This window comes from Hypoxylon trugodes (genome assembly GCF_022578975.1).
Source record: "Hypoxylon trugodes strain CBS 135444 unplaced genomic scaffold F4822scaffold_1, whole genome shotgun sequence".
In the NCBI taxonomy this organism is placed as follows: Eukaryota; Fungi; Ascomycota; class Sordariomycetes; order Xylariales; family Hypoxylaceae; genus Hypoxylon; species Hypoxylon trugodes.
The window spans coordinates 1,089,132-1,105,292 of NW_026250016.1; the positions used below are offsets into that span (position 1 = coordinate 1,089,132).

At 47.1% G+C, this 16,161-nt stretch overlaps 7 protein-coding genes across 7 annotated transcripts; 4 read left to right on the top strand and 3 right to left on the bottom strand.

Moving 5' to 3' along the window:
* Positions 1-449: 449 nt before the first annotated feature.
* On the bottom strand, positions 450-1,366 carry F4822DRAFT_11697 (uncharacterized protein). Its single transcript, XM_051452552.1, has 2 exons — positions 940-1,366; positions 450-884 (listed from the first exon to the last, which is right to left on the bottom strand). The coding sequence occupies exons 1-2, from the start codon at positions 1,267-1,269 to the stop codon at positions 540-542; spliced, it is 675 nt and encodes a 224-aa protein (XP_051319178.1). The 5' UTR covers positions 1,270-1,366; the 3' UTR covers positions 450-539.
* A 2,879-nt stretch (positions 1,367-4,245) lies between these two features.
* On the top strand, positions 4,246-5,473 carry F4822DRAFT_11986 (uncharacterized protein). The gene is made up of 2 exons (XM_051452580.1): positions 4,246-4,531; positions 4,581-5,473. Exons 1-2 carry the CDS (start codon positions 4,478-4,480, stop codon positions 5,379-5,381), a joined length of 855 nt encoding a protein of 284 aa, XP_051319179.1. The 5' UTR covers positions 4,246-4,477; the 3' UTR covers positions 5,382-5,473.
* Positions 5,474-5,873: 400 nt separating this feature from the next.
* F4822DRAFT_11882 (RBP11-like subunits of RNA polymerase) lies at positions 5,874-7,042 on the top strand. Its single transcript, XM_051452570.1, has 4 exons — positions 5,874-6,326; positions 6,390-6,481; positions 6,538-6,614; positions 6,672-7,042. Exons 1-4 carry the CDS (start codon positions 6,144-6,146, stop codon positions 6,857-6,859), a joined length of 540 nt encoding a protein of 179 aa, XP_051319180.1. The 5' UTR covers positions 5,874-6,143; the 3' UTR covers positions 6,860-7,042.
* Positions 6,922-7,747, bottom strand: F4822DRAFT_11906 (NADH dehydrogenase, alpha subcomplex, subunit 6). Its single transcript, XM_051452574.1, has 5 exons — positions 7,629-7,747; positions 7,517-7,578; positions 7,267-7,413; positions 7,048-7,158; positions 6,922-6,995 (listed from the first exon to the last, which is right to left on the bottom strand). Exons 1-5 carry the CDS (start codon positions 7,669-7,671, stop codon positions 6,984-6,986), a joined length of 375 nt encoding a protein of 124 aa, XP_051319181.1. The 5' UTR covers positions 7,672-7,747; the 3' UTR covers positions 6,922-6,983.
* Positions 7,748-7,787: 40 nt separating this feature from the next.
* F4822DRAFT_384553 (cell cycle control protein cwf14) lies at positions 7,788-8,746 on the top strand. Its single transcript, XM_051456534.1, has 3 exons — positions 7,788-7,826; positions 7,891-8,367; positions 8,430-8,746. Exons 2-3 carry the CDS (start codon positions 8,059-8,061, stop codon positions 8,571-8,573), a joined length of 453 nt encoding a protein of 150 aa, XP_051319182.1. The 5' UTR covers positions 7,788-7,826; positions 7,891-8,058; the 3' UTR covers positions 8,574-8,746.
* On the bottom strand, positions 8,747-10,194 carry F4822DRAFT_384554 (uncharacterized protein). Its single transcript, XM_051456535.1, has 2 exons — positions 9,352-10,194; positions 8,747-9,296 (listed from the first exon to the last, which is right to left on the bottom strand). Exons 1-2 carry the CDS (start codon positions 9,727-9,729, stop codon positions 8,880-8,882), a joined length of 795 nt encoding a protein of 264 aa, XP_051319183.1. The 5' UTR covers positions 9,730-10,194; the 3' UTR covers positions 8,747-8,879.
* A 457-nt stretch (positions 10,195-10,651) lies between these two features.
* On the top strand, positions 10,652-15,151 carry F4822DRAFT_384563 (uncharacterized protein). Its single transcript, XM_051456536.1, has 4 exons — positions 10,652-11,213; positions 11,296-11,409; positions 11,470-12,350; positions 12,419-15,151. Exons 1-4 carry the CDS (start codon positions 11,176-11,178, stop codon positions 14,563-14,565), a joined length of 3,180 nt encoding a protein of 1,059 aa, XP_051319184.1. The 5' UTR covers positions 10,652-11,175; the 3' UTR covers positions 14,566-15,151.
* Positions 15,152-16,161: the final 1,010 nt, after the last annotated feature.

Below are 16,161 nucleotides of genomic sequence, written 5' to 3' on the forward strand. Positions count from 1 at the left end.
TATCCGAGACTCCTTTTTTACCACATCACTCATGTTGGAGACGGTGAGATCTGAATTAAATGTTATTATGAGCTACCGACAACCGAGATATCGCACCAATCAGTCTGCCCCTGGTGTATAAAATGAGTGACCTAGAACGTCAACACGCAGAATCAACTCAGATAACATGTATTGAACCGCCACCCTTCCTAATGGCTTACTACAATAGTTATACAGATTACGGCCACAATTCGCCCACACTACCCAGGTATTATATCCTCAAGACGGGCACCGACAGGTATACAGTGGGATACATTTCAAAGCACGGCGCCACCATGTGTATGTATCAGTTACTGCTGAACCGGGACAGCCTAATCTAATAAGTTTGCAGAGCCACCGCCACTCTAAAATCAGGGCGGACTTATAGATACATACAATGGCGCGCGCTCATGAAATGCATCTCCTTGTAGATGGGGGCCACCGTCGAATTATTGGATGTAGGCGCACGGCTATGTGCAGATTGAAAGCCAGGCGGCCGCCACCTATTGCCCGATAGGGTCTTACGACGACGGCACGGGGCTTCCAAACTTGAGAGACGGCATCGCACCAATCAACTTTCTCTCTAGAATCGACTGATAGCCAGCCACGGTGAAAACAACCAATTCAACCGGAACCAGTATGACGGACAAGTAGAGGGCTGTCCGACTTTCGTTACACAAGGTACCAAAATGTGGTTTCGCGCTCATGCTTGCAAACCCCCACTGACAACTCCAGCTTTGCAGCGTGTCGTCTGTGCTCGAGGCGTTGACAGCATAGAAGAAGATCATGCTAATCATCACAGCCGTAAATCCAACAAAAGGCGTCGCGAGAGAAAGAGCGGAATGGGCGGAATTCTTGTTGCGAAGCTATGGTACTCTTAGCATGAGCTCTACGCTTATGTACGGAACTGTAAGTACTCACCATCTTAACTTTGCTAAATAATAGAGAGACAATATTCGCCAGAACCACAATACTACTGCCGATAACAAGCGCTATCGTGGGTCGGAGGTCGAATTGATCAGGCCATAGGGGTAAATGGAAGTCGCCTGATAGATGAGTGGCATTGTATACGGCTAAGGTATCGGCCGAAGTCCCAAGGATAGTGAGACCGCACAGAAGGGCAAGTCCAGTAAGTCCAAGACGAGCGCTATCGACTAGACGTATCTTCTTTTGACACGCTCGGCATAAGGGATCTTGAAGATCGGCCTCGGAGTAGGTCATAGACGCCGGACCCTTATTATCGAAAGACATGATGGCGAGACACGGGGGAGACAATGGATGTATGAGAGCGAGTATATGCGGTAATCCTCTTTTCAACCTTCACAGAACGTTGACGACAGAACGAGGGGCAAAAAATAATATACCAGAACGAAACGAAATAGCGAACAGATAAGGAAAATAAACCGATTAAGGAAACAAATAGAATAACTCAAGAAATGAGTAACTTTAATGAGATATCGAAAAGAAAAGAAACAATTCTATCAAACCTAACATGCGAAAAGCGTCGAATATGAATGAATACGTGCAGTGAGTTATCCGACTATAATCGATGAAGCCATCCCTTAACGACCTAGCGGTATGGACCTGCGAAGCGCGCAGTGCTAAGGATAGCAGTCCGGGTGATACCCTCATGCATACATATTTTCCTGCCCTGGCTCACTTTTTGCCGGTTGAGATTAGAATCTACCTACATGGTGGTGGCTAGCTGGGCGAGGCGCCCGATGCACATTGTAGATGCGTGTGATAGACCTTGGAATTGGACTAATTGGGGGTGTGCGTTGGGTGCGGATTGGTTGGTTAAGGCCCTATATTTAGACCCCGTGCGGGCGCTTAACGGGGGATATAGCCAATCATAGGGGCTAGCGCTCATGTTAATGCATATTATCTATTACCCTTTCCCCGCGATGTTCTAGTCTCCTGAATTGAAACCTCAAGAGCTGAAGCTGAAGCTAAATCTGCATTGGTTAAATGAAATATGTATAATATCTTGCTGATATTGCAGATAAAGTCGAGATCTATTCGCCGATGATCTGTGGATGGTTAGGCTGGGTGGTTATGGCCGTTTGTTTGGTCCGTTGGTTAAGGGAAAAGGAAATGCACGACATTTGGGGGACTGGGACTGGCGCTGCGGGGGTAGGGGGTAAACGTCCGAGGGCCTGAACACAGGTTGCTCATGGCGCTCTCCCTTTAATATTGAAGGGAAATGTGGTGGCTCAGGAATGTTTAATAGATTATTCTTTTCGAAGGGGATAACTTACATATGTAGGGACTTGCGTGCGCGTCCCTTGGATATTGTTATTAGCATCTTGCGCATTTCTTCTCCCTTATGTCTTATTTCCGTATCCTAAGCCCCGCAGCTCGCTTGTAGACTGGGGTCGGTTGTAACTTGAAGTTGGACGCTGTGCGCCAACGAGACTGCTCGATATGGGTTCTGCGCGGCGAACGACAGACGAAGGGATATGTTGTGGCTATTAATGTAACTTCCAATGTTAGGACGTCGTTTTGCATTCCCAGCATATTTCTATGAATACACATTTTCAATCCGCCAACGGAAATAACTGGGAATTGGGATCAGGAATTTCGGATCCGACACTCCTTTGACCGTTCGAATATTATACCAACCTATGAAGTCGAATATCCAGCGTGTCGGGAATCGCTAGTTGATTAATGGCGGAATTATCTCGTAGCCCCTCGGCGTCCTATATAGCGTACTAACCAACCAACCTGAATTGTTTCAAAATAGGTTGTCTCAGAGCGCTCTTAATTAGCAACGTGGCCGCTGGCTATGTTACCTGTCACTTTTTGATATACGCGTTCTTCGACCTTGATGTCTTGGGTTTGCTTTGCTCGAGATATCTAGTCGCTACATAAAGTATCAAGTGACGTTGGCTCGACGCAAGGGAGACACGTTTCTTCGAAACGTGTTGATGGGTACTTGGTCCGACGTCCTGGTATACGGCGCTTGACCCAAGATGTCCTTGTCGATCTTGCTTAGACTATTGACTTGAAGGGGAATGATTCCACCCAAACATCTACGAGATCGAGAGAGATCTAGGAGGCAAAAGCTTTGGTTTCTAGATTATCGTCTTGGCATATGTGAAGCTAACTTTGAAGCTGAGCTTAGAGATGTGCCTCGGCTAGGCATTTAAGTAGGTTTTGCTATTCACGCTATTAAATCGTGACACACCGCATTGATTGCTTAGAGACAACGAATAGGGTGGTATCTCACCGACTTATATAATATTAAAGAGTCAAATTACGCCATATAGTATACGAATCATAAGATTGGCGTTTTAATTGTAACGTCCGTACGTACCAACTTGGGGTATGCATGCGGGTGGTTGATCGTTGGGTTTGGGTACCAACAGAACGGAACGGGGCAGCCCATCCGCAGGTTCCGGTGCCATGGCTTTATCTGCCGAGCTGTTGGTAAATATAAATGGCATACATCCACGTATCAACGTCTCATACATGCACATGTGAATGCAAAAGTAATGCTGGAGAAAAGTAATGTTTAATTTGGGTCTACGCCAAATGCCGATAACAAAACCAGGGAGGGCGGGTCAATATCTGCAGGATAAACCACCGTTTCTCTAGCTTGAAGCACGAGAGTGTATGTGGAGGAGTTGGGGGGAGTACTGACTTATGTCCTTCTCTCACGTGTTTCCATTCTTTCGAAGGCTCGGTTACAATTGCTCGAGTTCAAATGGACTAGGATACACGACAGGTTTCGTAATGCATCCTAATACGGTATACCGTACTTACTATTCTTCACCGGTGAGTTTCGAAATGTCCGTGATACGGACGGACGAGAGAGAGACCCGTCGAAGCAAACCTTGAAGAGATGTACCTAGGTAGCTAGCTAGAAGAGGTTTCGCCTTTCCTATTTGAGACAAGCTACTGGTGCTGGATCCGAACTGTCGGGTCGAGGTGGGCCTTTCCCGCTGCGCTAAACCCTCTTCGTGCTTGGCAGTATAGAGGGTGTACTGGGACATCCTATGATAGCTCTAAAGCTTTGATGCTATTTCTCCCCGCTAAAGAGAAGATTTCTTCGTCCTCATATAGGCAAGGGATGGTCGGCACAACGATTTTTATAACTGTGAGTACCTTAATCGTAGGTTGGATCTGTCCCTGGGAAGAACGGAGCGCAAGTACCACAACACTCAACCGATTGTGTTACTCCCCTAACCAATATCTTTCATATGGGTATCGCTTGCTTGCTTGACAGGCATTTCGCAGCCTTGGCGATATCCGTATCTGTGGATCGGGTGTGAGCAAGTTAAGATTCTATATGTACGTGGGGTGACGCTTTCGTAAATTCTGCCCGAGATCACATTCCAACAGACGCACCTCTATCACTTACCATAGCTCCGGGCTACGGCAGCATACTCGACCACTGTTTCGGGACCCTATTATTGCCGAAGCCACACCATCTTCCTATCGGGAAGACGTAATATTGATGGCTGTTCGTGACAAGAAATTGTCAGCTATGGGAGGCTATCCCCAGATTTTTGTAAGTTGCAAGGTACTAGGGTGTGGGCCGATACTGATAGACTTCTAAGCATCTTTTTGCCCGGCTCCCGATTGAGCTTAGGTTCAATATATGGGCTTATAACCTGCCGGGTCCGCGCATCGTGGAGATAAAGTACAGCAACGAACCGATCTTGACATCTCAGCTGCAAGAGGATACCGATAGACCGATAATTTACGCATCCTCCTCCCCTATCCCAGTCAACCTACATATCTGCAGGGAATCTCGGGCCGAAGCGTTGAAACGGTATCGGTTGCTATTCGGAACATCCCCCGGCGCTGGCCGAATTTATTTCGACAATCTAAGAGATACACTTTATTTCGGACTAAGACCGGGGTTTGAAGGTGCGGAGACATTATTCAATACATTTATGTCGATGGTTCAACCAGAAGATCTTGCCCGAGTTCGTCGAATCGCTATTAACGAAGGACTTGTGAATTATGTGGACTCAAACGATGCTGTCGCTCAATTGACAGCCGAACAAGTATTGTGTGAAGCATATCGACATCTGGCGAACTTGGAGCAGCTCACTTTCGTCTGTGTGGATAGGAATCCAGTTTACAGTTCAGATGCGGTGTTCGTCGAGCCGGGCATATATAATCGGATTCTAGAGCGACATATCCAAGAAGCTATTAGCATGACCAAAGAACAGCAATCTCAATTCAGGCCATTGCTTTGGGATATCCAAGCCATTGCCGCTGAACCCAACCTCCCCAAATACGACCGGAGTATTTTGGGGTACACGGGAACTCGACTATCTTTCTGGAAAGAGGTCCATTTGCCACGGTTCCGAAAAAGGTTGGCTAAATTGCAATCAGCTATTCACGCTTAACCCTATTATAGAGTTTGATCTATTCTTCGACGATATTGAACCCACTACCAACTGGCGATAATGGTCGGTGATGCTATGTCGATGCCGTGAAGCATTTCGATGAGTTTTGTCGAAGGCCTAGTATATGACCCATTAGTTTCATCCGGAGTAAGTAGAGAATATCTATGTGTATAGCTCATCATTAATGACTGATCATGATTGTAGGTGGTTAGCAAAGGCGAACGAGCTGGTACTGTGTTTCGGCTGTACGAGAAGTTTGGGAAGAAAACTGTCGACAGGAGATACGTTGAAAGCTAGGCGTAGTAAGATGCGCAAGAGTTCCGGAAGATTAAAATCGAATAGTACTGGCTATATAGGTACCTAGGAACTCCTGTTGGGCGCATGAGGAGACGAGAATGAGTATTCTCGGACGGTCACAGACATATTAGTGACGATCGCTTCAATTTGAAAGACAGCTGAGCCGGATGCATACATCCTCATATTTAGTGGAGACTTCCAAATGCTTGGAGAATGTTTGGGTGGGTCGTACAAGGACCCGGAATATCTTCGGGATCTAGCTGATTCAGCCAATCAAATTTTACTGTGCAGAAGCTTGCCTATGAATTTTATCGTCCAAGCTTGATAACTAAAGAGACCCCACCAAAACTCTTTAATCGCAACCTGAGAAGAGTTTCGTCAGTGAATGCCGACCAACACCAGTAAGAAAAAGTTAACGATTCCACCATATCCACAAACCATTGTCACCACTTTCCGCTATAGACAATGCCGGGACGAACAACAACTCACGATGATGCGTCGGAAGACGTAGACACATCCATGAACGATGCTCCCACCTCGGCGCAACAACCCATTGAAGAACAAGATGGTAGCAATGCTATGGAGGAAGATCAATCGGACAACGAGGATCCTTTTGAGGAAGAGGAGGAACCCCAGCGAGTCCGAATTGTACGTTCGAGCGCACCCATCTGCTCTACCAAGGACATATTACTAATACGATGTCAAACATAGCTCCCTGGATCTTCCGAGACCGCGGCTTCTTTCGAGTTCCTAAAGGAGGGCCACACACTCGGCAACGCTTTGCGATATATTATAATGAAGAAGTACGTGTGGAATTTGTGGTCGTTGGATTGATATACCTAGCTAAACATTATATTAGCCCCGACGTCGAGTTTTGCGCATACGCCATTCCTCATCCCTCCGAAGACAAGATGAACCTGAGAATCCAAACATATGGTGGGTGCATATCGTATACCCTCAAGCCACCTGGTTGCGATGCTGATTTCTTTGTAGACACCACAACCGCTGCCGCCGCGTTGGCTAAAGGTCTACAAGATCTTGAAGATTTGTGCGATGTTGTGGCTGATGAGTTCTGGACTCAGCGCGAAAGATTCGAGGCAAACCCAGAACAGGCTCGCAAGAGGCAGGAAGAGGCAGAACGGCGGAGACAGGCGGCAGCAGAAGCTAAGGTTGGAGAATAAGTTGGCATGACAAAACACGGATAAAATAGCATTCGCGGCGTTCGGAGTCTGACAGATAGCCTCCTAGGTGATAAATTTTGCTTCTGGTCTTGCTATGTACAATATAGTGAGACGATACCCATTTCTAATTGCGACCCTGAGATGCTGTTAGCCAAGAGTTTTCCAGGTGTCTGCGTAGAGAAACTTGCCTCTAGGAAACCCTTCATGAAGTTGTCCGGCAATCTATCGTCTCCCCGGAAGTTCTCGGTCTTGAAATAGGACATGACGTGCGTAGTTTGTTTCCAAAAATTCATGGTTTCCTATCGTGAAAATCGTTAGTACGCTCCCATCATAAGCTTAATAACTATATCCCTCTCTTTAGAATGCCCAACACCCGTAACTATATAATGGACCGGCGAATGACTGACCTGGTATTCGGCGTTGTTTTGCATGAGTAGTACATCGATTACCGGTAACTTGTTTACGAATCTGTGTCGCTCGAATTCTTGTCGCATTCGTGTGCGGATGACGGAGACTGGGAAGGGAACCGAGTACATCGTTTGGATTTCAGGCGCCTATGAAAGGTATCTCATTAGCTGAATTGTACTATGAAATAGTAATACTTGTGCCCCTCCTAGTCGAGAAGTGTGATGAGATATTCGTTTCGGGGAATCATACTGCTCGGATCCATTCTCGATAAGCCGCAAGGACTCGTCGTTTTGCGTCGTTCCAATTGGCCGCTATACGCCGGGTAAGTAAGTGATAAGGGCCATAAAGGTGATATACTGACACGTCCGCGTCGTTCGTGCGAATTGTGTGGGTGTCACCGCCATGATGGGTGAGGTATGCTGCTTGACGTAGCGTTGATGTTCATTGAATCGTCTTCTAAGCTCGCGAGAGTGGGACCCCAACCTTGGAAGTTGGGTAGCGCAGCCACACTAGCCACATATCGTACAACCATACAAAGTTCACTGTTTAGTCATCCCTGGTATGACCTCAAAATTACATAATGAAAGTGGCGTTACCTAGCTAACCTAATATTTCAATCCGAGGTCGACCAACGTCAAGGCTTCATTCGAAGTTCTAACAATTCTCAGCCTTGCCCCACCACCATACGAAAGTGTTTACCTCTCTACGGTCGGGTGTCAACAACCCACTCACGATCGCGACCCAAGCCTCTCATCCTACTTTTCGATCAGATACCAATAATTCCCTAGAGCATGCCTGCGATCCGAACGAATGCCTCGTCGCGGACGAAGAAGCCGCCGACCGGCTTCGACGATATCCGAGATGATCTAGAGATCTTCAGCATCAAAATGAAAGATGCGCAAAACACGCCGACCAACAATATCCCTAAGCACCAAGCTCAGTGGCCCATTTTTCAGATTGCTCATCAGCGCAGCCGTTACGTTTACGAGCTATACTACGAGAAGGAAGCTATCTCCAAACAGTTGTACGATTGGCTGCTGAAGAATGGGTACGCGGATGCGATGTTAATCGCCAAGTGGAAGAAGCAGGGATACGAGAAGGTATGTTTTGAGCGGTGTCACCGAAATTCGTCAAAACCAAATTCTAATTTGTGACATTATAGCTATGTTGTCTTCGCTGCATCCAAACCAAAGAGACGAACTTCCAATCGACATGTATCTGCCGAGTACCGAAGGCGCAATTGAAGGATGAGCAAGACGTCCAGTGTGTTAGCTGTGGCTGCAGGGGTTGTGCATCGAGCGATTAAATTGTGGTTTCTACGTTCATATACTGGTTGGACTTGGTAGCATTCGGCGTTCAGGACTTTCTGCATGGCGATGGCATTACATACTATACCTATTTGGAGTACGGGCGATCCATAACCATACGTTCTACTGCATGAGATCATGAAATTCTACGTGCTTTTCGGGACAGTAAGGAAATATATTAAAAGTTCAATTCAGAACGTGCTAAAAACGCTTTATATATGCAATATTCCTCCTAATCTCATAAAGCTCGTTTTTATCATTCTCATAATATCATCCCTATATTTTCGTTATGTTCATTTCTCGCGTTATTGTCTTGCAAACCCAGTCTTCCCTTTCCTATGACCGAATCGCACACTTGTAGGAACAAATTGCAATGCTGACATAGCACCGGTTAAATCTTCCATCTCTGTATCTGGGGCTTCAGCCGGGGGAGGGACCACTTTCGGTTTTTCTGTTCTTTGTTCCTTCGTCCCCGACTTCAAATTTTCCGGCTTCTGAAGACTGTGTCTCCTTGCTGCTGTCTTTGGCCCACTAACGGTGGTTGCTGTAGAAGATCTTCGGCGATGGCCACCTTCCAGGAGTAATGATTGTCTTCCGTCAACTCCTTCTTTGGTGACTGCGAAAAAGTAATTCTTCGGGTACATATGCTTATCAATGAGGTGACTACGCCTCTTTTGAGGCGTTCTACATTTTCGATCACAACCCTCGACGAAACATGAATACTGCCCAGGATACAATTAGTTGCATTATAAAGGCTTGCGTCGGGGAATTTCTTACCGTATGCTCGCCTTTCTCTCTCTTTACAGCAGCGAATGCATCATGACATTCTTCGATATGAACATTTAATAAATGCTCAGAGGGGAAATTTCTTCCACATTCTACACATCGATTCGTATGGGTCCCGTTGTGATGAGCTTCGTATTCGGCATACGTCTTAAATGACATGACATCTCGATGCGGGGGTAGGGAACATTTCATTGCGAAGGTATTGCCGTCGTCGTCGTCGTCGATAGCGGATTCGTCTAGCTCTGTGATTTTTGTGGGTGGAAGTCCTATTGGTCGAGGGCTGGCGCCATCAGATGCTTTTTCTGAACTAACCTCAGGCTCTGGCGACAAGGATTCTTCGTCTTCTTCAGGCTCGCGTGAGCGCTTCATGATAGCGTAATATGGGTTTTATGCGGAATTTGGGGAATATTTACATTAATAAGGCGAGTTATTTCCTAAAAACCAAAAGTCGCTGGTGGTAGTTGAAATATGATGTTTCGTTGACCTAGTCGTCGATATTGGACTTTAGTATCCTGGGCTGCCTGGTACTTATCGGAGTTACCTTGTGGGGACTTTGTATACTTGGATATACCTCTTGTTACTTGTGCGCCTCTCTCAAAACAACAAACAAAAACAGAATAAAATAAACCAAAATTTCACTAACAAACTAAGGAGACTGTAAATAAAAGCAAACTATTAACGCCTCTAATCGATATATTAAAATAAAATCCAAGTTACAAGCCATGTTGACTGATATGGAATATCGGAGACTTAAGTTAGAGTTGGAGGCGGTCAGTGAGTGAGTTGTATGTACCTAATTAGCTATATTAAACGCCAAGAGTGGGAGAATTAAACTTAAAAAGGTTCGCTACATGTAGTGATTGAATGCAGCGAGTGATAGGTGAATGATCTAATTGATCTGCCGCAAGGACCCGGGACAGGGTTTGCGGCGATGTTAACCCCAAAATTCGGCGGTTGCAAACGTACAATACACCCCCAAAGGTACCTAGAAACAAGAAGGACCCCTAGCTATTTCCGGGGTTAGTGGATGAGGGATGAGGGGTCTTTTAACTATAATCCATGCTAAACCATGCATGTACTGTACATAGTATGCATGTATGGTTACTTAACGTTAATTTGGAAGCCTTAGTGCAATGATACAGTTCACCCTCCGCTATAGCAAGTGCTATGCCTTGGGCAGACTCGCAGATTTTAGCAGCGAAGTAAATGATTAGCGTGCGCCGGAAGACCCTCCCAACTTTTTATGATCTGCAACTTTATGAATTAACCCAGTTGCCTCACCTTTTCTATTCATCCATAATTCATTCACCTATAAACTAAACCTTACCAACTTCTTTTTTTTCCTATTCGGCTTTTGCTCCTCCCCAACAACGCCTCAATCTACGACGCGCCTCTAGCTACGGCCACAGACTGCACTATTAATATTGGTTGCCGTCTGTGCAAACAACGTTTTTTTCAGCGTTTCCTGTCATCCCACCTATCCCGCATAGGAGGAGATCCATCGTTCTCTTACCACGCATCCCTTTCCTCCACAACCGCAAATGTTCCCGATATCTTCCTCCGAGAAAGTTACCCCGGCCCAATCCTCTACGGCGCGCCTCAATCTCGCCTTCTCGAGCCTGTCGAATTATGGATATCCTCCGCATCCTCACTCCCGGTTCGAGTTCGTGTGATCCTGTTTCCAGGCTGTGAGCTGTCGCAACAGTCTCCCAGTCGACTACCATTGCGCCACAAGGCGCCATTGGCCCTACTCCGCTATTGCGACAAGCCTCGATCTCTAATAGTCGTCACGGTCGCATTTCACCTCCGCCCATAATGGAGAACCCACGAGCGAAAGCCAGGGCGAGCTGGGGGTACGTTTTTTTAGTTGTTGAATGCGCCAGAATTGACATCACAATGATATTCGCATAACACATTGGCTAACTTTGGTGGTAGGGAGGCCCAGAAGATCCGCACCCATATGATGGACAAATTGTCGAATTTTAAAAAGGAGCGCGGTACTACAAATGCTACCTCTCGCTTTGAAGAGGTTGAGCAGACGATGGCCGAGTAGGACTTACCCCTCTGCGTCATCGCTGGGTGGATACCCTCGTGCTAACATCACTATAGATTTCGTTTGGCTTGCTTGAATGTCATTGCTAATGACTTCGAGTATGCGGTCGATAAAAATGTTGAAGTTTTCCTGTGGCAAGCTCATACCTTTCTCAATAGCGAGTACCGGAAAGTTATGAGCCGTCTCCTATCACAGAACCAGGTGGTAGTGAGAAGGAAGCTTGAGAAGCTATATCGACAATTTCTTAGACTGTCTCAGTCATTCTATCGTGTCTACATACAGAAGATGTCTGGGCGCTTTTATATCCCGGAGCTGTATCATATCGCTCGCGATACGGATATTGAGCCAACAGAGACTCCCGCCCTCGATGCGAAGCCTCCATCTCAAATCCGTGAACTAATCTTGAGATCATGCCAGATCACTCTAGTTCACCTAGGTGACTTATTCAGATACCGATGCCAGATGTCAGAGAAGCTCTCGAACTCCAATGTGAATTTCGACAGAGCCTTATCGTACTACGGCTTAGCAAACGCTCTCGATCCTAATGACGGTTCCGCTCATCACCAATTGGCCGTATTGTACCAACTTCAAGCCAGGCATCTCGAGATCGTCTATCACTTTCACCGTTCTATCTGTGTTGCGAACCCGCACGAATTGGGTCTTTACAATCTCGAGCGAGAGTTCAATGGTCTAGAGAATTCCTCGGCCGCACGCAAAGGTCCTATCAAGGACCCCTGCGAGACTATGATTACCTGGTTCTTACGACTACATACGTATTTTTTCAAGGGGGAACCATTTACTCAACAGGGTGAACTCGAAAATGAAGTTCTACATCGTATTGAGACAACAGCGAAGTCCGATGCCGACGAAGCTGTCCTGCGCAAAATGATCATCATTAATATCGCAGCATATGACGTTGCTCTCGAGCGGGTGAAATGTAAGTTTCTAGCTAAATACCTCTCGGTCCCTATATTTAGTATATATATCTGTGCTAACCATGCAAAGCTTCCTGGTCAATTCAAGGGTCCCAGTCTGCTCAATTCCTACTAAGATTCAACATTCGCACGGTTCTCATTCTTCTTCGAGTGCTCAAGAAAGAGTTACTTGACGAGTCCGCAACATCTCCTGCTGACGGAAATGAGAGTGGGGACCTTGAAAATGCTGGGAGTCCAATCTGCTTCAGTCGGCTTTTGACGAAGCTATTCCCCCTCATCCGTATCTACATATCGTGGATATACGTTTGTAGGGCCGACGCTAACAACTATCGCGAATTCCTTGAGCCATATATCAGTGAAGTATACAGGCTCCTTGCCGATAGTCTAACCCTACTCAACATGATTCTCGACCAAGCCGCAATCACGACATCATCCAAGTATCTTTTGTTGGAAGATACTGAAGCAATTGGTCTTAGACCATTCAGCGATCAAACCTTACCATTATTCGTGCAAGTGGGACATGTATCGGACCCCGATGAAGCGAATAATCAGAAGCCCCGCAAGCCTCGCCAAAGGGTCTTCGGCCGTCAACACGAACCTTCCACGGAAACGATATGGCGTATGAGAGACATTGTATATTGCGGCGTCCTTTTAGCTGCGTGTTCAAGTTACCCACTTGAGATGACTCTCAAGCATCATGAAGGACGAGACATTGAATGCTGGGATTTCACTGACGAGGTATCCAAACGAGGGCCCATAGATGAAGCGAGCATGTCTCGTATGCTAAACAAGCTTAAGCTTGCTGAGATTAAAACAAAGCCGGAGGACTTAGCCCAAGATGTAGCTCAACGGTCCCTGAGTCCTGCGCCCTTGAGCGCTGATATACTAGAGGCGCCTTCACATGAGGTTAGCAACGATACTACAAAATCCGCACTACAAAGACCTCGAAACAAGGGGAAAGCGGTTGAGGAGTTAGCACCTAGCTCCCTACTTGACACGGATCTGAGCGGTGATAGTGAAATGGTTGACATGGTCAACAAACTTCTAGACCCAACCGAGGAGAGCAGACCCCAGTCAAGTCATACCCAGGCTGATACAAGCTATGGTATGAATACTACTATGGCTAATGATATATTTGGCCGACTTGCCACTGGGTCAGCTCAACCTTCACCCTCATCCAAGGCTATTCCTAGTCTCCCATGGGGTTATTTTTACGCGCCAATGCCACAGCGTTCCAGCAGTCAGGGCAACAATCAATTAGCACCCGATGGGGACTATGTACCTAGGAGCGCCCACGGTCAGCTTGGCGACTTCGACTCATCTTCGTATCTACGTGACTTGAGTACACCTTTCCGCCAAGCTCAAAAGTATAGCAACACGGGAGAAGGCATCGCGCATAGGTCGCCCGGTCCTTTATCAGCAGCTTCGGCCTTCCATAGTCATCAAAGCAAAGGGTCGCGCGACTCTTTAGAAGCGTCGCGAAGTGAAGTTCTTGATAGCCTTGCTTCTGCGATATTCGGCCAGCATGGATTGGCCCCTACTAACATGCAACGCTCGGAGAGCTACTCAAGCCGTCCGAGTGCCAGTCCTTACCTCGCACCACAAGTACCATCTGAAACCTCGTCCAAGGTGGCGTATCCTCGCCCTGGAAGTAGTAATCCCGCCAATTATCTCGGCTCGAGCAATATGGAGCGATCGGTCAGTCAACGCAGTTCCACTGCGAATCACCAGAGCCCGCCCGGATCAGCCGGTTGGGGCGGCATTTATGGTGGTGGATTCCAAGAACACCGTAGCACCCACCTCCATCACACTTCTAACCCCGACGAACTTGGGTTTCCACCTCTAGGAAGCAAAGGCCAACCAGGCGAACAACTCTCGTCAGGCCCGTCCCAGCGACAAAACTCCCCTTGGCTTCAGAATCCCGCTAGAAGCGGCTCGACTTTGGCATTCTCTCACCCAAGCAGCCTCTTTGGTGGTACCCCTGCCGCCAATCTGGGCGGTTCTCCCAAACCTGCTTTGTCTAACGGCAATCATTGGAATGCTGGTACTCCATTTGGCCAACTAGGCACAGGCCATAAGAATAGGGACGATCCCGCGCGCCGCAGCCAAAATAAGAATATCTTAGGGGTCGAGGATGAGTCGCGCGACTATAATATGCAAGCCTTCCACTCTCCACTTTTAGGCAATAACAACAGCAAAATGCAACGCCCAAAGTAATAACGATTATCATTGTAGCACCACGCTTAATTCCACACGACTGTTAATAGGCAGGCGGAAAGGACGAAACGGGAAGCCAGCAAGACCGAACATCAGTCCGAAGTCCCCATAACCGAGAATGGCGTCGTCGGTCTTGAAAATGACCACCGCCCTCGCAATATGGTATCACCTCTAAGGTCTTGCAAGCTATGAAGGGGTCAGGAGTAGACACAGGGATCATTCCTATGCTAGCTAGACGATTGCGTATTTAGTTCGTTTAGCTTACACGGCAGACTGACTACCACATGCACCAAGGATAGGTCGATGAGAAATAGCCGGAGATCGCAAATTGGTCTTACTATCTAGGTGGGAAAATGACCTGAAGTTGGAATCGAGGACGGTTAATAAGGGCTTATCGGCCGTAATACTGTGGCACGGGGGATCATCTACAGGCCGCCTAATCAGAACCGAGTGAAGTAATTTCTTCAGCTTAATATTCAGGCTTCTTTGATATCGACAGCGAATATGAGGTTGGGTTTGCATATTCTACAGCTTGATTTATAATAGCGTGAGATACTATCAATAAAAATATTAGTAAACCCCATGATATGAGTAGTACTAGACGCAAGTAGCCCTTAGACAGCGGATTTGTCGAGGAAGGTTAAGAAGCAATACCCTTAATTGTGGCCCGACGTATAGCCCAGAACACCGAGCTGCCCAAACAAGAAGTCCAAAACAGTATTAATTCACTCACTCGGGGACTATAGGCCAGTATATGTGGTCTCGACCCAGCAAAAGACCCACACGCTTAAGATGGATTTTCCCCCTTTCCCATGCGACCCCCCTTTTATCTTTACTACCTGCCTAAACTTCTACCCCGAGGTGAAAAGGTGAGGGACGAATAACCAGGGATACTGGCATATATAACACATGACCAAAGCTTCATGCTGCGATCAGAGACAACGATTCAAAATTCATGCACGACATACTTGCCTCGCATGTCTTGGGTGGTCACGTGAATGCGTTCCGGGCTGTCGGGTCGGGTCCTGGGAGGGAAGGATTCGGGGGGCGCGGGATTTTCTCGAAGGGGGTGTGGGCCGGGGGGTGTCTGGGATGTCTTGTATGTATGTTGGTATGTGTCTAGGTAGGGACCGACGAGATTATTGGCGGAAAAGGGGACTCGTATAGGCGGGAGGTATTACGATGCGGAATACAGGATCCGGAGGCTGATACGATAGGACGGTAATAACAGATCTGTACATACCTCGCGGATCGAGGTCGGCCGTGGACAAGTCTCAGTTGCGCTACGAGGGATTGGTCCTGGAGATAATGTTGTGTTATGCCGGATGTCAGATCGGATGCCGGTGGAACAGGGACTGTTGATAGGCTAGTCTTGGGTCTGTAAGCCGGGTGTTGGCCAAGGTTGACATGTGGGTGGTTTCTTGGCTAAGATTTCGTTTTCTTCTTGATTCTACATATTATATAGATTGTGGCGTTTTTTCTATTGAATTAGATATCCTGGTTGAGAAGTTGGGCGTTCATAGAAGTGCCTCGGAATTTACCCCTTTATGTGGCTTCTCGGGTTTCGGGTTTCATTGAGGTCAAGTCCGCACTCAG